A 26,026-nucleotide genomic window follows, 5' to 3' on the forward strand; every position below is an offset into this window, starting at 1 on the left:
AGGCTTAGGAGAGAAAAGAAAGAGAAATGGATTATGGACATTTGTCTTTGTTTAGAGTATTGGTTACAAGTTGTTATGAATAACAGCCAGGAAAAAAAAGCAAAACAAATGAGATGAGATTCAGGGTCTTGTTTTGAGGGAAAAAAAGGAGAAATGATGTGGGATAATGCTCTTGTACACTATAAAGATTTGTTACTCCTATTAGTTTAATAAAAAACGCTGATTGGTCAGTAACCAGGCAGGGTGTATAGGTGGGGCAACCAGACTAAGAGAATTCTGGGAAGAGGAAAGGCAGAGTCAGTCATCAGCCAGATGCAGAGGAAGCAAGATGAGAATACCTTACTGATAAAAGGTACCAAGCCATGTGGCTATCACAGACAAGAATTATGGGTTAATTCAAGTTGTAAGTCCTAGTTAATATAAGCCTGAGCTAATAGGCAAAACAGTTTATAATTGTTATAGTACTCTGTGTGTTTCTTTGGAACTGAATGGCTGTGGGACTGGATGGTACACTAAACTTCCGTCCACACAATATTGTTCTTCTTTGTCTTTCTGTGTAGTAATGAAATATTCTGAAAGTATCTCTTATATTCTAAGAGAATGGAACTTTTGTTGGATCTCATAGCCAAGGTAAATTATATACCTTAAGGTCCCTTACAAATTAAGACTGCTAGCCTACTGTGTATTCAAACTGTTTGCTTAGCCTAACTAGTAACCAACCTCACCTGCCTTGGTTTACCATGTAATCAACATTTACAACCATTTACCTGTTGATGGACATCTAGACCAATTCTATAACTTAGTTATTGTGGATAGAGCAGCAATAAGCATAAATATACAAGGATCTTTACAGTATGTTGGCATAGAGTCTTTGGGGCATATATCCAGAAGGGATACAGGTAAGTCATATAGTAGTTCTATTTTTTAGTTTTTTCAGGACCTCCTTAATGGCTGCATCAAGACTAGACTAATTATATTCCTACCAGTAATCTATATATTAGATACATAAAAAATTATATCTTCCAAAGACTTCACCTCACTCCATAGGCTGTCTCTTCATTCAAGAGTTTCATTTGCTATACAGAACATTTTAGTCTCATTCAATTCCTGAGCTATCAGAGTCTTTCTTTTTTCCTGAAAAAAAATCATACCTCTACCTTAAAGTATTCTACCTATGTTTTTCTGTAGAAGTTTCAGTTTCTGATCATCCATTATAAACTTTGATAAAGTTTAAGATTTTTATAGGATGAAAACCAGGAGTCTAATTTCATTCTTCTACATGTAGCTTTCCCAGGATCCCTTGTTGAAGAAGCTATGGATTCTCATTTTGTCTTGGTATCTTGGTGGCATTCCTTCCCTCCCTGAGTCATGGGACACTGTGAGGAACATTTCTGATATTGGCAATGGACCTGAGCTTTTCCAGTGGACAGATTTATTGCCATCTCAATATCACTGTTTGTAGTAGATCTGCTTATAGGCTCTTGGTTTAATTTTCTACATTATGAACGTCTTGAAATTTGTCCAGTTCTTCTAGATTTTCCAATTTATTGGAATAATAGTTTTCAAAGGTGCTCTAATAATCCTCTGATTTTTGTTGGTGTCCGTTATGTTTCCTTTTCAATCTCTAATTTTATTAAGATGGTTCTTTCTTCTGATTCATTTGGCTCAAGGTTTTCCAATTTCATTTATCTTTTCAAAGAATCAACTCTTTGTTTTTTATTGCAGAGAGAGACAGAGACAGAGACAGAGACAGAGACAGAGACAGAGACAGAGAGAGAACAAGAACAGGCTGGCAGGCTGGCCTCAGACTTAAACTCAAGATCCTCCTGTGCTCTGGTACTAAATTGCAGGCATGCACCACTGTGGCTGGCTCTCCTGGCAGTGTTCTATTTCCTAGTTTGCCTCTCCCACTAGCTCATTACGATAGTGACTGAAAATTAATCTCTGGACCCACATTATCCAGCACAACACTTGACACACTGAACATAAAACAAATACTAAGTGAATTCCTAAATTAAGAACTAGTTAGCAATCCAAATAGAGAACTAGCAGCCTAGTTTTCTAATTCTATGTCTTTTGATAAATTATGCTTACTTACACTTTTGAATCTATGTTTTTAAAAAACCTTGCTGGATCGTGGTGGCACACACCTTTAATCCCAGCAATCTGGACAGAGGCAGAGGCTGGTGGATTACATAAATTAGAGGCCAGCCTGATCTACAGAATGAGTTTCAGCACAGCTAGAACTACACAGAAAAAAGAAACCTTGCCTCAAAATTACAAAACCAAACAAAACAAGTAAACAAAAACAAACCAAAAACTTTTTCAGCATAGAACAATGTTAACTTTACAATTCTACTCAGCTAAATTTACCTTGGGAAATAAACAACTGACAAATAAGCAATTATCCTCCTTCCCCAAAGTCGCAAACAAACCATACTAATTTTATTTGAATTGTATTTTAAATTACCTCTGGAAGTCCATTAGATGATACAATTCCAAGTGAATTCATAAAAGGAATAAAATTTTTGAAATAAACATTTTTCACCTGAAAAATATAACATTCAAATATATATACATCTAAGATTACAATATTAAGAGATTAAATTTTAAAACAAAATAAAATCCAGTCTCGGTAACTATCCACACTAACAGTGTTAGCTGACATAAAGCATGATTAATAAAAACTCATCATGATTAACAAAAATTTAAAGAGAAACTGGGGTTCAACCCGAAGACCCGAAAAGCAAAGCAGCCAGCCAATGGCTTTTACCTTGACCTCAGCCCGAAATGGCGATCCTGCCTCCAGGAATCTCAGAATGAGACTGAGCCGAGTGCTGTCTCCCCCCATTTTTTATTCTTCTTTAGGGCTGGGATTAAAGGTGCGCACCACTACCATCTGGTTTCTATGGCAAACTGGTATGGCTACTGGGATTAAAGGTGTATAGCTGCATGATTGGTAAGGCTGGCCAGTGTGGCTGTTTTACTTTTCTGATCCTCAGGCAAGTTTTATTTATTAAAATACAAGTGAAATGTCACTACATGACATTTACAGTATATTCAACTAATCATATTTATAACTGTTTCAATTACTTACTTTTTAATATAGATTTCTGACCATAAAACAGAGTTTAAGTGGAAAATTACTAATGAAATGGGGTTTGTGGCACACAGAGCCACTGAAGCCAGTATTTTAAAGTGGCACTTGGAAAACAGATTACTGGTTGCTCTGTAAGTGCAATGTACTATAGAATTTTTAACTAACTGTTTTTCTTTTACTAACTTTCCTTTCCAAACTTGTAGTCTACATTTATTGATTTTTCTTTCTAACAAATAGTACATTTATTTTCTAATTAGTTCACACTTACCTGGAATATTTAGTAGTTAATCAATTAGTATAATTAACCAATAGTGATACAGCCATAAATGCTATTTTAGTCACGTGTCAATTAAAATACTAAAGTTTTTATTAGTTATACTTGAATAATAACTAAACATCTTAAATTCCAAGAACAAATTCCTTAAGATTAAAAACCTATTTATTGTAATCCTCAAAATCAGATGTAACTACTCATGTTATAAACATCCAGGGAATCAGAAAAGCACACTGACTACTATGTGCTCCCTTCCGACCAAACAGGAGAACAGAGACAGCACTACGTCAGCTACCCTGTCAGCGTGTTTTTTTTTGGGGGAGGGGGGCTTGTGGCTCTAGAAAGCTGAAAAGCAAGCATTTAGGCTTCTATATGAAGTTAATACATTCATACAGATACAGATATTCATGACAGTAAGAGCCACAGTGGTAAAGCCTAGATATCTTGGTAATAATTCTAATACTTCTTTAATTCAGTCTTGGAAACAGGGATCCTCACTGCTTCCCCGAGTTGCCAGAATTTCAAAGATGTAACATTTCACATATCTGATGAATTGTAGGCAAAATTTCAATAACCAAACTATGAGAGAGGGAAAATCTGTGGAATGAGCAAAGACCCAGATGTCCTAAACTTGACCAAAGGCTCAGTGAGTGATGAGCGACCGGTCTCTGGAAACATATCACTCATTACTATAAGGAAGTGGGGTGCATTATTTGTAAGAATCCTTTTGGTTCCAAAACCTAGACTCTTGAAGAAAGTAATTACTCTGTGCACAAAAGTTCCCTCTAATAGCCCAGAGGGATGGTTTAGTAGTTAAAGGCTAGGCTCACAAGCAAAAATGGAAGAAGTTATCTCTAACAGTTATTAACATCTGATAAGAGTATTTGGAAAGAGAGTCATAAAAGGCTAAACAGAAACTGAATGTTAGATCACTCACACTGAAGTAAAACTCTGGGGTCTCTTGGTAAGGTGTTTTAAACACTAGGATAGTAGTAAAGTCAATGGACTAGAAGGAGAAACATATTTGAAAACTATTGTCTTCGTGATAAACATTCAGTAATTCCAGAAAGTAGATATTATCTTTAAAAGCTAAGTAAGGAAGTATGAAAATTAATTTTTTGCAAATATTTTGTTCCTATAAAATAGAAATGGTCCTAACTAAAAACTAAAAATAAAAGCATGCTCATAACGAAGAATATGTGTTGGCAGGAAGACTTCACATATGTATCTACTCAGCTGTTTTAAACAAAGTGTAGGAGAAATTACCTCATCTATATTACATTCATGCTCTTTACAGAGAACTTCAATAATTCTTGTATCATTTTCTAGTTGTTTTGCTATCCGGGCACTCCTGTTCTGACCTCTTCTGGGTGTTCGAGGTGAACCATTAATGGGTATTACAGCTGTTTCTGTAAAAATGGTAAATTAGGTAAGAACAATTGCACATTCCATATTGAAACAAGTTAATGAAACTAGTCTGGGGATATAGCTGAGTAGGTAGAGTACTTGCCTAGAAAAACATGAAACCCTGGGTTCAATTCCTATTACCACACACACCAGAATGTTGGTACACACCTGTAATCCCAGCATATAGAAGGCAAAGGGAGATTCAAAGTTCAATACCATCTTCGTCTACATAGTGAGTTCAAGGCCAACCTAGGTCACATGAGATCCTATCTCCAAAATAATTACTTGAAATTAAATAAATTGTAAAATAAAATATGACACATCCTAATTATAACTAAGACAACATTAGGAATAATCCTTATAGAATTTTAATCCACTTATTATGGCTCACTACATAATTAACAATTTTAGCTTATTAATTAACATCTATTGGGTCCCCCCCTTTGTTTTGTTGTACAGGCAATCAAATTCAGGGTCTCTGTGAATGTTACACAAATGCTCCATCACTGAGCCATAGCCTGTTTCTGAATGCCTGCCGTGATACAAATACGGTTATTAGTTTTAGTAACACACATTTTTATTTTTCTACAAATGCTATCCCCAAAATGCTACATCCCATAAACCAATAGAAAGTATGATAAACAAGTAATTTATAAATTACTTATAAGTATATTCTACTCAGTATACATGAACAAAAATACTTCCTGGGCTGATGAAGCAAAGGCACTTGCTGCCAAGGCTGACAACCTAGTTCCGTCCCTGGAGCCCCTACAGGGGAAGGAAAGGACTGACTCATGCAAATTTCCTTCAACTTCTGCACAGCCCCACACAGAACCCTACTACCCCACAAACAAATACTAAGTAAGTATAAACATTTTCTCTATTTTTAGATCCTTAAAATGAATAAGCAAATATTTATGGATTCCATTTATAAACATAGTATAAATCTTTTAAGTATTAGCAAATTATAAAGTATTTAAGGTTGTAGTGTAGGGGGCTGGAGAGATAACTCAGTGGTTAAGAACACTGGCTGCTCTTCCAGAGGACTCAGGTTAAATTCCTAGTATTCACATTGTGGCTCACAACTATCTGTTCAGTTTCAGAGGTTAGGGTGCCCTCTTCTGGGTGACACAGGCATCAGGCACGTAAGTGGTACATAAGCCTACGTGTTGGCAAAACATATGTTGGACACATGTTAAGTACAAATCCTCTACTCTGATTATTTAAAAAATAAAGCACGAGAGAGTGAGGAGAAAGAAGTAGAATACTGTTTTGGGCTACCGATTAGAACCCGGGCCTTCTATGCTCTACCACTGAACTACATCCACAACCTAGAGGAGCAAGTTTTAGAAGTATAACAAGCGAGGCATAGTGATCGAAGCATGCCTTTCCTCACAAAGGCAAGATCTCTGTGAGTTTGAGGCCAGAACAGTCAACACAGCAAGTTCCAGGACAACATGGGCTACATAATGAGAACCTGCCTCAAAATAAATAAATAAACAAACAAACAAATAAATAAATAAGTTTATCAACCAATCACAAAGTAGAGATTTCATGTAAATTCTGATTCAGTCAGCCTAAAGAAAAGAAACCTCTATTGAATGTATGCACTAACTAGAAATCTGAACACTTACAAAGTATTTTGTGGCATTAAATAGTAACTAACAGTTTTTAGATGCCATAATACTACTGTTTTAAAAAGTCTTTCTCTTTTGCAGATAAAGATACCAGGTTGAAACCACACACAAGCTGTGGGAACTTGTGGGATGAGGCTACAGACAGGTCATAAATTATCTTCTGAAGCCAGGTCATAGTACATGAAGACAAACTATATCACTGTATTTGAAATCCCTATCACAAAAGCTAATTAAAAATTAACTGTACTTGGTCAATTCCGTTTATCATGCTGGCTTCTCTTTAACAATGAAGTACAGATTTCAATTATCTAAAGAACAAAGACATCAAACTAAATAAAGTAACACAGTACAACAACTTTTTATTTTATTTTGCAGACAGAATATCACCTTGTGGTTCTGGCTGTCCTGAAACAAGCTATGTAGACCAGCTTGTCTAGAACTCACAGAGATTGGCCTGCTTCTGTCGTCTGGGGCTGGGATTAAAAGCATGCATTATCACACCCAGCTACATACCAATCTTTAAAGTTTCAACATTGATATAAACAAGGGAGAAAAAGACAGGTAAAAGAAACAAAGGATGGGGACTTTTGAAGTATACTTAATATTTATTGTAGAGTTTAAAATTTCTCCTGTTTTGTACATAGATTGTGTTAGTTTAAGTTTTCTGCCTCTTCCACCAACATAGGTTTAATAATGTCAAAATTCTCATCCAGACTTCATTTCCCCAAGAAGTCATTGTTCACAGAGATGAATTAGACTTCACTATTTCAGCGTCCTCAGCATGATGCTTAGTCTTAACATTTTGATCTGCTATGTTTTAGGACTACTATTAGCACGTTTATCATCTCACGAGCTAGAGATCAGCCTGTCCTTAGCTAGGTTTACATTTTCTACTGTACAAAAGTGATTTCAAAGTCCTATTTTTGAGGCGACCAAAAGAAACATCTCTGGTCTAAGAAATACTTAATCTACACTTATTTTGCTTAATGCTATCTATATATCAACAGCTACTTTTATTTAAATACATTTCCCTTCCTTCTCATTACCCACTGAAACAGTATCATTTATTGCTCATATAGAAAAATCAGTTATATAACATACAATATCCCATACTGATTAAAAACTTAAATTACTACCATAGAAAGCCCCCCTTCCCAAGAGTTATAGATTAAATCTCTGTCTTTTGTTCTACTTTACTACAAATCTCCTCTGCTTCTTCAAAAATAACATTTCCGCAATCTTACCTACTCTTCAAACTCATTTCCAATAACACTTTTCTATGTCGCTGATTGGCCCTCCACTGATACTACAAAAACTAGGTTTTTAATTTTTAATTTTAATTGTGTGTGTGTGTGTGTGTAGTATGAGGGGTATATTTAAGTGAGTATAGTACCCAGAAAGTCCAGAAGTGGGCACTGTATCTTCCTGTAGCTGAAGTCACAGGAGGTTGTGAGCCACCCAACATGATTCTGGGAACTGAACTCAGGTCCTCTGCAAGAACAATATGTATTCTTAACCACTAAGATATCTTTCTAGCCCTTATTTTAATTTTATGATTATGACTATTATTGTGTGAATATATGTGTCTGAGGACATGCATGAGCACATGGGGGAAGCAGGACACACCTCTGGAGGTCAGAGGACAACTTTCAGGAACCAATTCTCTCCTTCCACCATGAACTCTGGGCATTGGACTCAGGTTGTTAGGCTGGTACATCTCACTGGCCCTGTAAAAATGTTCATATCTCTAAAACTCCCCCCAAATTTTGTTTTGATTAAACTAGAGCACTTCCTACTACATTCTTGATTATTTGCTCAACGTTTTATCTTCTTTTCTATAGCTTATACTCTTGAAGGTTGCTGTCATTTGAATCTGGAGACGTTCAGGCCCACGTGTTAGTCTCAGTCCCCAACTTGCAGCTATCGGCAGAGTTTAACCAGTCCAAGGGTTCCTACAGTGCATCTCTTGAAGAATAACAGGATTCCATCCTCTCCCTACTCTCTTTCTCAACTCCAGTAGAAGGGGAATAGTTTTACTCCACTGTGTGCACCTGCCACGATGTGCTCCCTCACTACAGGCTCAAAGCAAAGGGGTCAAAACGCCTGTGGACTGGAAACTCCAAAACTGTGATGGAAACTTCAAAACTGTGAGCTAAAAATAAGTCAATCACACCTCAACAAGTTGATCACATCAGGTATTGTCACAGTAAAGCAGAGCTGAGAGAAAAAGGCAGAGCCCATTCCTGACTAATGTTTTACCATCCTCTCAGTTTTAGAACTGCATCAGACCTAAAAGACATTCAGTAAGTCATTCATGAAGCGAGAGGAGAAGAGCATTGCACTGTTCAGAACACTTACTGTATGGTTCTCTGAGTAGTGCAGGAGGTGAGAACTTAATAAAATAGTCAACTACACACAGCATTAACTGAAATGAGATTACCAGATCATCTTCCATTTGTAATACTTCTCCTAAAAACAAAAAAGATCCACAGTTAAACATTTTAAAAATTATATTTAACTATTATTTACTTACCTGTGTGTGTGTACATGCATGTATATGCACGTTTGTGAGCAAAGTGTGTGTGTACATGTACCATAATATACATGTGTCAATCAGAGGACAACCTGCATGAACTGGTTCTCTTCTTTTACTATGTGGGTCGCAGTGACCAAACTCAGGTTCCAGGTTGGTGGTACATGTCTTTATGTGCAAAAGCATCTCAGTGGCTTCAAGATTCTCATTTTTAAGAAAAGTTAGAGACTAGTGCCTTTAAGTCAGAGAAAAATGTAATGGTATATCCATATGCTCATTCATTTGCTAATCACTAGAGCCATATAAAAACTTTTCTCTTTGCTGCAAAACCAAATTAAAAAGATGAGATTCAAGACATAAATGAGAGCTTTAAAACTGGGGGTTATAAGAATTAATTCTTATTAAAATCTGCTTCCTATTTTGGTGTGACCTATAAAGCTCATCACTCTCAGAAACAATGTTGAAGCATAATGCATGTTAATCTTTCACTCTAAGTATTTATATAAAGTATCTCATATGTTCAATTTAACCCCCTACAAAATATTACACTAATGAAAACCATTAAGAAATAACAAAATTGCTGGGCGGTGGTGGTATGCCTTTAATCCCAGCACTAGGGAGGCAGAGGCAGACAGATCTCTGTGAGTTTGAGGCCAGCCTGGTCTACAGAGTGAATTCCAGAACAGCCAGGGCTGTTACACAGAAAAATTCTGTCTTGAAAACCCAAAGAAAAAAAAAGAAATAAAAAATAAGCCAGGAGGTGATGGTGCACACCTTTAATCCTAGCACTTGGAAGACAGAGGCAGGGCGATCTCTGTGAGGCAAGGCCAGCCAGGTCTACAGAGCAAGTTCCAGTCAGCCAGGGCAACACAGAAAAATCCTGTCTCAAAAAACAAAACAAACAAACAAAAAAACCAAACAGATCATAATTATAAGGTCATGTCGAAATGATTATTTAACATAATATCCTAAGAGTTTATGTAACATACATACATATATAACTTAAAACAATAAGTTTATGTAAAATATATAACATACAACTACAAGGCTTATAGAAATAAATGCATATAATAGGTACCTATACATAATGTAAATTATAATCAAATCCAGCAAGTGCCTATTTGCTTATAGCTCTATAATTTTTAAGATGTAGGAGCCAGAGAGACTGCTCATGGTTGATAGCACTCATTGCTCTTGCAGAGGACCCAGGTTAGGCTCCCAGCACCCACATGGTAGCTAGCTCACAAGTGTCTCTAATTCTCAATTCAAGGAAACCAATACCCTCTCTGGTCTCCAGAGGTACGAAGAATACATGTGGTACATATACATATATGCAAGCAAAACACTCATATACACAGATAAAATAAATAAGTATTTTTTAAATAAAGGAGAAGCTTGAGCTAATTCTACCTTTGGACTATCTGCTAAGTCAGTAATAACAACAAATACTGAAACTCCCAAAATGTGTGAGACAATGAATAACCCTGTATCAAGTTGGTGTTTTAAGTCTATATGGTATGGTACAAAAGTATGTTTGCAATGAATTCAGTGAAGAAATATTACAGGGGGTGGAAACAACAAAGCAGAAATGTATGATATGAAAATTTCACTAGGGAATTCATTAATTTGTATGCTAACTGAAAGTTAATGATGGTGAAGAAACAGGTGAAGTTTGCTATCAGGCACATCCAAGTAAGAGAGCACATCCAGATGAACAGCCTCTCCACTCTAACAACTCTGAAAGGGAAACACACATTAGCCAAGTGCTAGCAGCAGCAATACCAAATCCGGAACAACTCTCCAGCAGCACGCTCACTTCTCATTTTCTGGCTTGGAGGGAGAAGTAACCATTGCAGAAAATAAAAGGGAAGTAAACCATGATGGCTAGCTGCCCAGAACAGATATTCCAGTACACTGTGCTACTTGGGAAAAGGGCAAAGTACAGAATTCAGATAAATTCTCTACTCTAATCCTTACTTTCTGACTAAAAGTGGCATAACGCCTATTTATAGCACACTGTAATTCCCTGGGGAATACAAACTAACTGCATATTAAGTATAAAGGGAATGAAAGGAGGGTCTCTCAAACTACCTCAAAGAAAACATTAACCACTTCATATCCCATATATGAAGGAAAAAGGCATTCACAAAAGAAAAAGTAAACTCACAAAAGGGGGGAAAAATCAGAGAACCTAATAGGAAGAAAATACCTTCAAAACAAACAAACAAATAAATAAGCAAGTCATCCTACATTATGGTGAACTCCAGTGTTTGGGATGCCAGGTAGGAAGGTCACTATGTCAAAGGCAGTCTGGGCCACAAGTCAAGAACTTGCCTTAAACAAATGAACAAGCAAACAGAAAAGCTGACTGGTCTCAATTTACATAAAAACAAGGAGTCAGACGAGCTAAGAAAGAACTAGGTACAAATAACACCATTACCAAAAGAGTTTAGATTGAAACAAAAGACAACAGAAAAAAGAATTTACACTTAACACAAAGTTGGGAATGTAGCTCAGTGGATGAGCATCTGCCTAGTATTCATGAAGCTTTGGGCTCAATTCCCAGCACTGCCCAAAAGAAAAACAAATTAAAATAAGAGAAAAATGGAGAACAAACTGATAAAATGTTCAAGAAAACCTAACAGAATAAAATAACATCAAGTTGTCTCAGAAAAGAAGAGCAGAATGCCTAGTTTAAAAGAAAGTGTAACACAAATGAATACAGAATGATTCAAATAATAGATATCCTAATAAAGGTATTAAACCTCAAATTTACATTTCATTTACTTAAATTTATTTCCTGCATATGAGCATTCACCTGCCTATATGCCTGGTGGCAGGAAGGCCAGAGGAGGGTAACAACTGCACTGGGAGTGGTGACAGGGATTGGGGGCTGTCGTGTGGAATGAAACCTTACTGAGCCATACCTTCAGACCTAAACCTCAAGTTGAAAAAAGAACCCATTTAGTATTCAGTAACTTAATCACAGGAGGAAATTAAGCGAGCCTCAGATTTCTGAAAATCAACATTCAATACTAGAAAATGCTTGAGGGGCAAGCAAAATGACTCAAGAACAGGATACACAGTCAAGTTGTCCTTCAAGTGTAACTGTTGTGGACATTCTCCATTAACACATCAAACATACGGAATATGACATCAAAGGGCTAGTGTTTTAAATGCGAAGGGATGGAGAGATGGCTCAGCAGGTAAAAGTGCTTGTCACCAAGCCAGAGGCGTACACGTACAAGCACATACCATAAGGAAACAAATGTACAAAACAATCTTAAATCCTGATGACACAATCTAGCTAGCTAAGAAATGGGTCAAAATCAAGAACTCAGAAATGAGAAACTATAATGAAGTAATGAATGGGCACAGAAAGCATTTAAATATAGAACTGAGACTCAAAGCTTGAGGTAACTATAATTACAGATGACTAGATGCTAAGTCTTTGATAATAAAATGAAGACAGTAGAATGCATTAATTAGAAAGTGGGGAGCGGGAGGAGGAAGGACTGCCAAGAGGCATTATTATCATGGTTTTCAAAGCAGATTAATGCATACTGCTGTACAATTCCCTCTTCTCTCTATGGCCATACCACCCTGAACATGCCCGATTTCATCTATCTCAGCTGCTAAGCAAGGTAAGGCCTGGCTAGTTCCTGGATAGAAGAAATCCCTTCCCTCTAATGGTACTGAGATGGTGTGTTGGTTTGAATTAACATGGCCTCCATACTCAACATGAACAGCATGACTGGAGGTGCAGAGGAAGTGTGTCAGTGTGTCACATGGGGTGGGTAGGCTTTAAGGTTTCAGATGCTCAAGCCAGGTCCAGTGTCTCACTGTCTCTTCCTGCTGTCTGTGAATCCAGATATAGAACTCTCAGCTCCTCTCCAGCACCACTGACAAAGCAGAAGGGATGCAGGCTGTTTTCCATCAGCACAGTGTACTGAATTCTCATATTTGTTGACTGCTCATCATGGTTTATTTGTATTTTACTTGTCTCCCATCAGATTTTACTTTGTCCAAGTCAGAAGAAGAAAAACATAAGCATTCACCCTGAATTTGGTATAGGTACTAGCATTTAACGACTACAATTTTCCCTTCTCATTGTAATAACATTACCAAAATAAAAGGCCAAAAAAGAAAAATAAAGATTATAACAGGAAATATTTTATTTCTAAGAAATATCATGTAAAGTAGCTAAATACTTATTATTTCTACTTATAACTTTTCTTTTGTAAAATTTAAATAAAATAAATTTTAAAAATTTAAAATTCACTAGGCTGTGACTTTCATCCTCAGCACTGCTAAAAAAGAAAATGCAAAGAAAATAGAAAAGAAGGTGGGGGGGGGGAGAGAAGGAAGAAAAGGTCGGAAATAAAACATTTCTAATGATGTCTCTATTAACATAATTACAAAAATGGTTTACATTTAATAAACCATGCAGAGAATACAGTAGAAGGATATATTAATTGAAGAAAATTATACTATTCCAAATGAACAACTTAATCATTATACTTGAGAATCAGCATGCAATAACATGTTCATTTACCTTTAGCTAGCAAAAAAGTGATCCAAGAAATTTTTAGCACCAACATAGAATTTATTTCAGTAGATATCCTGGAAAGCAAATACAAAGCAATAAAAAAACATTACACATGGACAAAGTTTTTCAGCTTTACTTTTAAATTATAGACATGAGTTAAATACATACATAATGGAATGCAGCCCTCTTTAAAAGCACAATTTACACCTGAACTCAATTTATCTCAGTTCATTTGGTGTGCCTACAAAATATTTATTCTCATCTAAATTATATAAAGCCCAAGCTACTTTAATTTGTTTCTAATTACTTTTATACTTGCTTGCTCTTTGTTTTCTAGTTAAGATCAACAATGTAAGCAAAAAAGAAAAAAAAAGAATTCAGGTGGCTCCGGTTTATGAACATTTTGTCTTGAGAATTCTTCCATAAAATGGTCATTCATTAGAATTAACAGGTTTATATAAATTGATAAATGTGCATTCTAACAAGCATTTCAATTCTACTGCATTAATGAGGCAGAAAATCGCCAGGACTATTTGAGGTGTCCAGAAAAGAACATGGACATACTATTCTAGATAGTGGTAGATATTTTCAAAATAATTTAGAATTTGTAATTGAGATTGTGTGTGCGTATGCTTATGTGTGTGTGTTTATGTGTGTGTTCTGTCTATGTGTCTATGCACCACTTGTGTGACAGGTGCTTGCAGAGGCCAGAAGAGGTCATCAGATGTCATGGAACTGGAGATACGGACAGTTGTGAGCTACCATGCAGGTGCTGGGAATCAAGCCTACGTCCTCTGGAAGAAGGAGGGTTCTTAAGCAGAGTCTTCTCTCCAGTCCCCTACTTTAGAATGTATTTATTCTTATATAAAAATATGCAGCAGCGCCTTGCTAATACAATACTAGTGGCAGATCCTCAATAAGTACTTAATGAATGGACTACATTTTCCCCAGAATAGTGACAGAGAACACTGAATCAACTCCAAGCTAATTAGCTCTTCTTTGCAATATAAAGCACATATTTTTAGAGCAATCTAAACAGGATTTTATCATTTCAGGATTTATAAGTATAACGCAGTTTATTTTTTAATCACCCAAAGTAAGCCTAGTTGTATCAGTACAACTGAGATTAGTTGAGAAAATAAAAAGTGTTTAATGAGGGCTGGAGAGATGGCTTAGTGGTTAAGAGCGTTGCCTGCTCTTCCAAAGGTTCTGAGTTCAATTCCCGGCAACCACATGGTGGCTCACAACCATCTGGAATGAGGTCTGATGCCCTCTTCTGGTCTGCAGACATACACACAGACAGAATATTGTATACATAATAAATAAATTTTAAAAAGTGTTTAATGAAAAGTAACATGCTTTAAGCTACTTACACACTGCTGGGTTGTGTCAGATATATAAGTTCACATGTCCTGAAAGGACAAAAAATTTCATTAGCATGATGATTTTTAGAAAGTAACTTTTGAAATACTACTGTAGCATGAATCATGAGCATTTTGAAACTAAATTAAAATTTATCTACCCACTACAAAGTGATATTTCACATTACCGTGTTCTAATTACAAAGGCTTCTTTCTGTCACTCACTTTTAAATCAAAACCGATGATAAAACCAGAATCTTAGGTCAGAGGGTAACTAATGACCATCTAACCAGTAAGTCATATATATCCATATAGTTCATCCTGTAATAAACAAGCATTGGCATCACAAGCTTCACACTCCAGAAAGTCATACAAATAAGATATGAAAATAAAACTTAGTTTGATCCAGGACTGGCAACGTTAAAGCTAAATTATTCCATGATTCCTTAAGACTAGTCAATAAAAAACATAAATTCCTTTTACAAAGTCCAGAGTGGCCATTTAAGGACAAATAAGACTATGTCATTCCCCAATATAAAATCATTCATCAACTTTGCACTGCCTGCAGGGTAATCCTAGTTCACCACCAATCAGACCCCTTCCTACCTTCCAGACATTTAGACTTAGCAGCTCAAAATACAACCTACTAATGTTCTGGTGTTGTACACACACTTGTCACAGTTTAGAATCCCTGGTTCCAGGCCCCACTCATTTTGCTTGATACATTTCTATTTCTAATCCCTATTCAGGATTTTCTTCTTCTCTAACCTTTTTCCCTTGTCAAAATAACCAGTACTGGGTTACCCTTCTTACCTACTTAAGATATACAATGTATTGCATCACTTCTACTCAAATACAATACTCTAAAATACAGCATCACAATCATCATTGAATTTATTTTTCTTTTTCATGTGTACATGCTGTGGTATATACATGTTTGGTCGACATATGTGTATCTACGTGAAGCCTGAGGTTGAGGTCAGGAATCTCCTTCAATTGTTCTTTCATCTTATTCTTTAAGGAAGGATCACTCAATCAAGCCCAGAGCTCATAGATATAGTAGGATACTAACAGTTAATTCTTAATGTGGTTTGTTAATTTATTTGTAACAAAACAGCTGACAATATAAAATTTCTTAAAGTATATTCCATAAAATACTTCCCTCATAAGATCTTAATTTATGTTAAATGCGGCTATGGTTCAAATGTGAAATATTCCCAACAGGATCATACTTGAGAAAGAGAGTCACTGGGGCTGGCCTTGAAGTTTTAATAGCCCAGACCCACTTCCTGTTCAGGTACTCTGATTCCTTTTATGGATGTCCTGCCACCATGCTTGGCTGGGGCTGCACATCTTCCTCACTACTAGAAACTGTATCCCTCTGGAACTGTACATCAGAATAATTCCTTTCTCCCTCAAATTGTTTTTGGAGGGGTCTTTATCACAGCAACAGAAAGACAAACGTATATATAACCCATTCAGAAAATGCTGAACTCAATCAAACATTTATTCTATCAAACAGCTCTACACCTTGCATCCCCTCGGTACTGTGTAACTGTCTAATGGGACACAGAATGGAGATACAGTATTATGCAGTTTTTTCTTGTTTTACAAGCTAATATTTGGGCCTGTGAGATAGCTCAGCTGGTAAAGGTGATTGCTTCTGGGCCAGAAAACCTAAATTTGAAACTGAAACCCAGATGGTAGGAGAGAATAAATACCTCCAAGTTGCCCTTTACTCTCCATATCTGTGTCATGGCACACATCTTCCTACATACATACACATATACAGTAAGTAAAGAGTAACATAGAAATTGAAAGCTGATATTCATGGAAAGTTTAATATGTTAATACAAGGTCACTGAACAAAAGCATTATTTATGTATTCCTAATTTAATGTATTAAACACTTAACAGATATGTGATGACCATTTTTGGTTGTCAACTTGACTACATCTGGAATTAACTAAAACCCCAAAATAATACATCTGTGAGGGATTTCTGCCTAATTTGAAATGGGAAGATCTACTTCTAGTCTGGATCTCTGAGGTAGAAAAACACACCTTTAATCTAGATCTTGAGGTGGGAAGACACACTTTGCAGATCTTTAATCCAGATCTAATCTAGACCATGACTTCTGCTAGAAATTTATATAAGGACATGGAAGAAGGAAGCTGTTACTCTTTGACTGTTGCCATCTCGCTAGCAAGTCCATTCCTTCACTGGCATTAGAGCCTACTTCCTCACGATTCCAGCATATACTGAAGACTAGTAGAAACATCCACTAGTGGTGGAACAACTACTGGATTTTTGGACTTTCCAGCAATGAATTAGCTGGACCACAACCTGTAAATATTTCTTAAAAAAAAAACTTTGATATATATATATATATATATATATATATAGAGAGAGAGAGAGAGAGAGAGAGAGAGACAGACAGAGACAGAGACAGAGACAGAGAGACAGAGTCAGAGAGACAGATTCATTCTATGAGTTCTGTTACTCTAGAGGAACCCGACTAATAGGTACTCTCATTAGCTTGTTTTAGACATTAGAAAACAAAGTATCCAACTTAGGTAACACAGAGCACAAGCTCATGATTAGGTTAGAATCCAGATCTGTGTGTAATCCCTACTATAGCTTCTCCTTTTTTGGTAGACAGCACATTCAACTACTGTTTTGGATAGAGCAAAGGAAGGACAGATAGGAACATCTATCTTCTCTGTTGTAAGAGCACATTAGTACTTCATTATGTAGAAAGGAATCTACACATACTTCTGTAAACAGCTCATCATGGGCATACTTTAATGGTTAGTTTGTTGAATAGCCCCAGTCTAGGTGGTGCTTCAGAGGAATGCAAGAAGGCTCAACAACCTTAAGAGTAGATAAACCCAGCTTAACTGAGAGATGATAATGAGGGCAAGCTGCAAGAGAAGACAGAAAAGGACCATCACAAGAATCTCAAGCTGGGCCACAGTGACACTTTGGAACACTGACTGCTACTGTTCCCATTTCCTGTGCAGTTTGCTAACTACAGATGACAGGGAAGACAGTTCTGAGAGTTAATTGATGTTTCTCAGATTGAAGATTCTCTAAATGAAGCACAGCTTAAAGATTCAAATTCTATTGCTCACTGATGTTTGTGTCGATAATCATCATTAACTCTCACATTCCAGTTATGTTGGAAGAAAATTCTGTGAAACTGTTGTCCTGGATCCCACTAACGAACCTGGAATACTGCTGTTCATACTGGCCCTTAGGAAATAGGATACAGGAAGATCCTGAACACTTCAAAATTGCCTACATAACTTCTAAAGCTTTTGAATTTCAATATGTAGTAGATGCACTATCCTTTCTTCTTTCTCCTCTGAATTTTCTGGCATCTAAAAAATTCCCTGAAACTTGTTTCTCCCTACCCTTCCAAACTACTTATAATTACTCTTCAAAATGTAGACACAGAAAAATTTACTTTAGTAGTCTTAAGATTACTATACGAGAGAAAAATGTTGGCTTCACAGTATTTCTATTGATCACTCACTGTTCTCTAATTAGAGAAAAAGAAGATGGCAAACCACTTAAAATATTCTGCAAAGCCTAGAAATCACTTACGAAACTATTCCCCTTTTAATATCCTTTTCTACTTCTTCCTCAATTCCCAGGATATCAACTACAATTTATAAATGGAAAGTATAATAAATAACTTAAAAACAGAAACTAGTATCAAAGCAGAATAGTGATGTCAGACAAGGGGCTAAAACTACGTAGTATTCAATTAAAATTATGATAGAAATGTGGACTGAGAAATCTTACAAGGCCCCACCCCTAGAAAATAACTATAGGCAATTTAAAAATGCTGAGAGTAGGAAAAGTAATCTTCCCCCATTAACTGGTTATCCAATACCAAATGGTTAACTTAAAATTATACACAAAGAAGTAACACTAAATAAGACCAAGCAGGTTATAATTGCAAATTTTGTGTACATGTAACAACAATAAAGAAAATGCAACCAATTTAAAAGGAAGCAGGTGCACAGGGTGGGAGGGTCTGAGAGGAGTCAGAATAAGGAAAAGGAATGGGGGAAATAATACTTTAAACACAGAAATATAATAAAATTATTATAGCAAAAAGCAGTAACCATTGTACCCCAAATGACTCCTAGCCCTCAAATTCTAGAACTAGAAATAATTTGATGGTCTTGTTTTTGTTTGATTGGTTTTAATACTGATTTGTATAGAATTTTCTTTTGCTCTTAGAATTTTCTTTTGTTCATTTCATTCTTATTTATGTTTATGCATATGTATCTCTGTTGATTACACACATGTATATGCTGTGCCCTGAGCCATCTCTCCAGCCCACTATCTTTTCCTTAACAACTGGTTCAGTGAAATTTTTGCTTACTGTGTTTATTATGGATGCGAAATCTTTACCACAATTCTAGAAAGCTTCTTTGGAATCATATCATGCCATGCACTATTGCCTTGGTTTTCCCTTGTGCACTGTCACAAGCATAGTACATGCTGACTTATATATTTAACTCTATAAGGGTGGAAGGAAGGGAGAGATGGATGGAGAGAAAAGGAAGAGAGAGGAGGGAGGGAAAAGAAAAAGCAGGGCATTATTTCAAAAGTTCTAGGGCATATCTAGAAATGGTGGTGCATGCCTGTGATCCAGCATCTAGGAGGCTGAGGTAAGATTATGAATTCAATACCAGGGTAAGATGACCCATCTCAGAAAAATAAGCAAGATGGGAATATAGCCTAGATTCTATGAGTTTAAGTGTAGTCTTACATATATGTGAGCCTATGTGAAGCCCTAGGCCAACCTTTGGGGCCTTTTTTCCTCCATGTTTTCACTTCCATCATCACAACTCTCAAGATTTAGTAACACACTAATTAAATAGCAAAGGTAAAGAAAGCAGCTAAATGCCTCTGCGAAGATACTCTTTCTAGCTGTTCCTATCCTCATTCATCCCAAAAGATCTAAGGACCCCCCACCTTCTATTTTTGAGACAGGATCTTTTTATGTAGTCCTGGCTGTCCTGGAATTTACAATGTTGACAACACTGGTCTCAAACTCACAGAGACCCGCCTGCCTCTGCCTCCTGCCACCATACCCTGCCTCCACTTTCCTCCTTTCTTTTTACCATCCTATTACAAAGTGGCTTATTTAGCTAAAACGTTCCTTATCATATGTCCTTGCACAAATGCAGTGAACACCAAAACAGTAACAGATATATGTCATATTAAAGACTACAATACTTAGGTTAGAAGACTATAATTTGTTTGAAACATACAATTTAAAAAGTGCAAGCCACGCTTAGTCATGATTTTCCAGTTGAACGGTGCAGGTGGAGTCTTCTTGACTACCACTTGGAGCACAGAACACAGTTTAATAACACAGGTCACACACCTTCCCTTGACAATATGATTTCTTTCTAAGCTGGAAGAAGTTAAAATTTAGATCACTATTCAAAACTACAAGTTCTGCTAGGCAAGATGGGAAGCAAGCTCAACATCAGAAGAAGCAAATGACAAGATAGGTCAGTAAAAACAGTTAATTTAGGGCAAGCGTTCAGAATGTTTATGAATAGATAAATTACCTAAGAATTAATAAAAAAATAATAGCAAAAAGGATAAGGCTATGGGATGATACTTAATACTTTCATTAAATACATTACAGTTCCCAGATTAAATCTAATTAAACAGTAATGTGAAAAAATGGGTTATAAAAATAAAAAACAAAACATTAAGGTGTAAGCCTAATAAAACTTTTATCTTACCGTTCTAATTTGCTGTAGAGCGCACATAACACATTGTACTTCTTCAATAGTCTTGACACAGCATTATCAACTTTGGTACTGGTATCAATTTCTTTTAGTAAGTCAAAGAACTTATAGACACTATAAAGAATAGAGAAAGAACGCATGAATAGCTATCAAAATTTATTATTTAATTTTCAAAGCATGTATATTTCAGTTAAGAATATTCCAGCTCTACACCAAATCACTGTGTGTCCTTTGGAAGGGTTGCACTTGCTTTTTCATTTTACTAGAAGCAACCCATGCCCAATATCTACCTCCTCCTGACTACATCCACTTAAAAGTTAAGAAAACAAGAAAATCAGCAGCATAAAAAGTATGTATATTTGTTTCTAAATAATGTGTATGGATACTTAAATTAAATTTATTTTTAACTGATGCATAAAAGTCCAAGAATTATACATTTTAAGGGAGTGCCATGTGATGTTTTCATAGATGGAAGCACTGTATAATGAAGGAAAGCATATCTATCTCCTCAAGCATTTACTACCTGCACACAGCAAAACATTTAAAATACATTCTTTTCAGATTTCTGAAACACACTGTACCTATTATTAAACAGTCATTTGTATCTGCAAGTCTTTAAATAAGTTGCCATAGAGTCATTCAATTCCAACACAAAACCACACAGTTCGCTTTCATTCTAGTGCTTCCATTCTCATATTTGAAAACTGTTCTCATTTATTTATTCTTAGAACAGATAGTCATCTTTCACCCCAACAAGGACAGACTAACTTAACATTGTGCACTGTTTCCATCCCTTCCCACATCTTCCTTGTACAATCCTCTCAAACAGCTGTCCATCACACCGTTTGGTCTCCCGCACTGCGCACCAGACAGCTCACACCAGGCTGTCCACCCATGTAGATGCCCCGCCCTGTCAATGTCTACATCAGCTTGCTCTGGTATCTTTTCTGCACCACTTGGCATTTCCCTGTCACATATACACTGAAATTCTTTGCCTTACCAAAAGTTTCAGGACTGAATATTTGGAGAAAGAAAAAGAAAAGCTGGCTAAAATTTTAAATTGTTAAACTACTCTAGTCATTCATTATTGTTTGATTAAAAAAAACTAATCTTCAATATACATCCTCTCAATATGGCAGTGGAGACAGAAGTTATCAGATACATCTCCAACATCAACTGTTATCTCCTCTTCCTCCTACTCCTGACATGAGATCTCACTACACATTCCTGGCTGACCTGGAACTTGCTATGTAGACCAGTCTGGTCTTGAACTCAGACATCATCAGCCTTCCATACACCTTCACACTTGACTTCACACACTAATTTCTAATTAACTTTGTATATGAAATTATACCTAAGCAGCTAAGTGAACCAAAGAGTAGTCATTAGAACTACTTTACTAGAGGCTGTCCAATAACCAGAAACCTCATCTAAGACAGGTAAGACAGCACATGTCTATAGTCCCAGCACTGGGGAACCTAAGGTGCATCACTCAGGTTCAGGAGTTTGAGACCCACCTGGACAATACAAGGTACACCTCAAACGAAACAAACAAAAAGCCTGAGCTCATCAGCAGGAGGCAAAGGGTATTAAAAGTTTTCAGGACATAACGGGGATGAAGCAGTGCTGCTAAGCTATACAGAAAAGTAATACAGGAAGCAGGAATGGCAGAACAATACACATCAAGACGTTAACTAGAAAAAAGAAACTGCTCTGAAATTTCATCTTAGCAGAGTTTAGAAAGCTAGCAAGAAGTACTTAAATTAAAATAGAGGACTTGGACCAAAGAATAAATTGTTCTCCATAGGGCCCTCAGTTTACATTTACTTATTCTGCACATGATTAGAAGAAAAGAAGAGGTGATAGAGGAAAAAAGAGAAAAAAGTGTATTGAGAAAATGTATAGAATCCAGAAAAAAGAAATCAACCTGAGAGTAGTCCACATGTTTACAGGAGTACAACAATACCTGTCCTGAAAGAAGATGCACACTATGGAAAGCTGCTCCAACAAAGCTGTCTTCTTTTGGGGTGATTTAAGAAAAGGGATGAGTGGGATAGTGCCTGTTATATTAGGAACTGACTCTTGTGAACTCTTTAGGCTATTTATGTGCTTTTTAGATATACATGCATATATTAATTTATTTGTACAAAGCCTTTGTTTCCAGACTTTATTTAAAGGTAGTAAGAAAAATGCTATAAAATGTAGTCATTCATCTACTTAATTTAACTAAAACACCAATTATATTTCATTACAGATTATCTCACTTAAGAAGAAGTACGTTTATTTACCAATCTGGTAAAATTATTTACTGCTGTATTTTGTAAATATAATACAAAGGAAATAATGTAAATATACTACAAAGAAAATAACAGAAGCCCTCTAAGTTCATTTAAGACAAAATCTGTTAATAACTTGAGAACAAATTAATATACTTTTAAAGCTCAAAAAACATATGATAAGGAATTTATGGGTCAAGTATCATAATCAATACTGAATATATAGTAGCTTTTAAATGTACGTAATTAAAACATCTACTATGTGAAAGTCTTTGAGTTAAATAAATCTTATCTAAATTTAAGAGAGACTTACTATCTTTTTAAAGATTTATAAACATTTATAATTTTTACTTCTAGTTGTGTGTGCATGTGTGTGCGCGTGTCTTTCTAGGGTGCGTGCCCATGAACACCAGAGGAGCAGGGCTCAGCTCCTAGCACTCACATGGTGACTCACATGGACTGCTGCTCTCTTCAGGCACTGCACACGGCACACTTGCATGCAGGCAAAACATAAAAAATGAGAAATTCTATTTAAAAACTAAATAAACTTTAACCAACCCTATCAGAGAATGGCAATTCACAATTTGTCCCAAATTTGTTGTGTTTAAATGAATTTTAGCATTTCCACCAATTTCTTAAAGTGTATCAAAATGATAAAAGCACTTTCTAAATGGCAGAGCTTTTATAACAGAGTTCTTACCTGGTTTCTATGGTTCTCTGTAGCTCAGTAAAAGTGAATGGCATCTCATCTAAGTCAACTGCTGCAACAAAGATGCAGATGCCCCAGAGTTCCTTCTTCTTTTGAATATATCCTTCCTAAGGAATAAAAAGGGCCAAGTATTTATTAAATCATTCACACACTGAACACCATGCTAAAACTGAATTACATATGATTTTTCTTATTGAACATCAAAAAATATTTTTAATTCTTATAATGGTATACATTTTTAAATAATTCATTTTTTATTAATAAAACAAACACTCAAAATTTAAATTATAAGGCAAAAAATTACAAGGAGGATTAAAAAGTTAAACCACTTTGGGAAACTCAGAGTCAGTCAGCTCTTTTAAACTGTTTCTTAGTAGCCCAATATCATTAAAGCAACAATAAAATATTCTAGAATGTTTAACTTTTTTCCAAGAAAAACAAAAAAGCTACCTTTATGTATCTGACTATACTTCTTTTGCTTTAATTTATCCATTTTTATTTCCCTTTGTTCATTTCAAGTATTTTCTGGCCTTGTACAATTTCTTAAATAACTCACTTGTACAATGGATTGAATGCAAATCTCACTTAATAAGAACTAAATGAGACTATATTTAAAGCCTTGAGCATAATGTCCAGGTTACATTTAGTAACTGATGAGAAATGGCTAACATTGTAAGTAGACTATTTTTCTTAGTATCATCCTTTCCCCTCAACAGCATATGTCACCTTCTAAATGTATATATCTTGTAGGTAAAATCTGGATCATATTAAGATAAAATGAGTGTCAGATTATCTAATGGTCTAATAAGCAGGCCGAACTATTTGCTGATGGGACAGAGGTAAGACACACTTTACATATTTGGACTCTTATGTACCAACTGAAGAAGGAGAGTATCGGACTATCAAATGATTACCAGTAATAGGTAATTCACCATTATCCAACTATAAACCCGTCCTTCTAATATACTTTAAAATATAACTGTAGATCCATAAGACAAGCTGAAATTTAAAAAATAACAATATTAACGGTTAGTAAGGAGGATGTGTAAGTGAATGCCAATGATAAAGTGTAAAATGGTATGAGCACTTTGAAAAACAAGTTTGACCTGTTTCTGTAAATTTAAACATATACTTTCTACATCACAATTCTATTCCTAATACTTATGCCCTGAAGAAATTAAAACACTACTAATGAATGTAGCCCCACACTAGAGACAAAACAAATATAACAGAAATAGAACCAAACAGAAATAACCATAGGTAACTCTAAAAACAAACTGTAATAGAATTATGCAACAGATGCTATCTAACAAAAAGGGAAAGTCATAATAAATGTAGTAACAGAGATAAGTCAAAATCATTACACTGAGAAAAACCCATAGAGAGAGAGAGTGAGAGAGACAGACACACACACACACACAGAGAGAGAGAGAGAGAAAGAGAGAGAGAGAGAAGACTAGACACAGAATAGTAGCATATCCTGCCACACACAGTTCCAGAAAACATAAAATCTCATCTTTAAAGTCAGAAACTAGATCAGCAGCTACACAAGGACAAGGGGGTGTTTTGGGGAACGAGTACAAAGATGGCAAGAGAACCTTCTGGTGTGATGAGAAAGTTCGAATCCTTGGTGGTAGCAATTGCATGGGTAAATACATCCATCAACTTTTTGAACTATGTGCTTAAACTAATATAGTTTAATGTAAGAAAACTAACTCAATAAATTTGATGTGGAAACTGCTACACACTTCCACTACTGAAACTGAACAATATTGATTCACCCCATTACAACGACAATGATATATTCTCAGAAAATAAAACATCAACTTTTGCCTATGTTTTTAAGTTTCTTATTTTCTGAGATAATGATGTAATTGCATCATTTCCCCTTCCCTTTCTTCCCTCCAACCGCTCCCACGGATCCCTATCCCTCTGCTTGTAAGTACATGTTTTAGGGCTGACTATCTGGTACTGCATTAGGGGCTGCAGACCCCTGGCCCCTTGACGTTCTTTGCCTGCCTCAGACCCTTTGCCTGCCGGAGTGAAACAGCTTGTTTTCCTGTGTCTGCAGCTGCTCTGAGCACGAGACCCTCATGAGTTCCTGATGGCAGGGGAGTGAATTCTGGCAGGTTTTATAGCTGGAAATCCCAAGAGCTGAGGCATGGCTATCAGTTAAGGATCCCTACATAAGCTTCCCTGGAGCACAGTAAAGTTGGGATGCTTGTTTCAAGGATGACCTGTGTCCCCGTGTCTGTCTGTGTGTGTGCGTGTTTTTAAATCTCCAGCCTAGTTCCCGGCTTGTGTACAGTCCTGTAGTGCAGGCGCTACGGGACAGTAGTACACACAGTAGCACAGAAGGTACAGTACTGATAACCAATTGGTGTGTTCTTCCCTG

The 26,026-nt window shown here is 36.2% G+C and overlaps 1 protein-coding gene across 1 annotated transcript in view; it reads right to left on the minus strand.

Annotated features, from left to right (window-relative positions):
- Window positions 1–26,026, minus strand: part of Rb1 (RB transcriptional corepressor 1) — a 135,862-nt gene that overhangs the window by 78,702 nt on the left and 31,134 nt on the right. The window contains exons 3-9 of the mRNA XM_085698726.2: window positions 23,623–23,738; window positions 20,641–20,760; window positions 14,874–14,912; window positions 13,507–13,574; window positions 8,777–8,887; window positions 4,641–4,783; window positions 2,471–2,548 (exon numbers count right to left, since the gene is read on the minus strand). Of these exons, the coding sequence (XP_085554852.2) occupies window positions 2,471–2,548; window positions 4,641–4,783; window positions 8,777–8,887; window positions 13,507–13,574; window positions 14,874–14,912; window positions 20,641–20,760; window positions 23,623–23,738 (675 nt within the window). The remainder of the gene's footprint in view (window positions 1–2,470; window positions 2,549–4,640; window positions 4,784–8,776; window positions 8,888–13,506; window positions 13,575–14,873; window positions 14,913–20,640; window positions 20,761–23,622; window positions 23,739–26,026) is intronic.

Source organism: Myodes glareolus, chromosome 12 (assembly GCF_982192425.1).
Source record: "Myodes glareolus chromosome 12, mMyoGla1.1, whole genome shotgun sequence".
NCBI lineage: Eukaryota > Metazoa > Chordata > Mammalia > Rodentia > Cricetidae > Myodes > Myodes glareolus.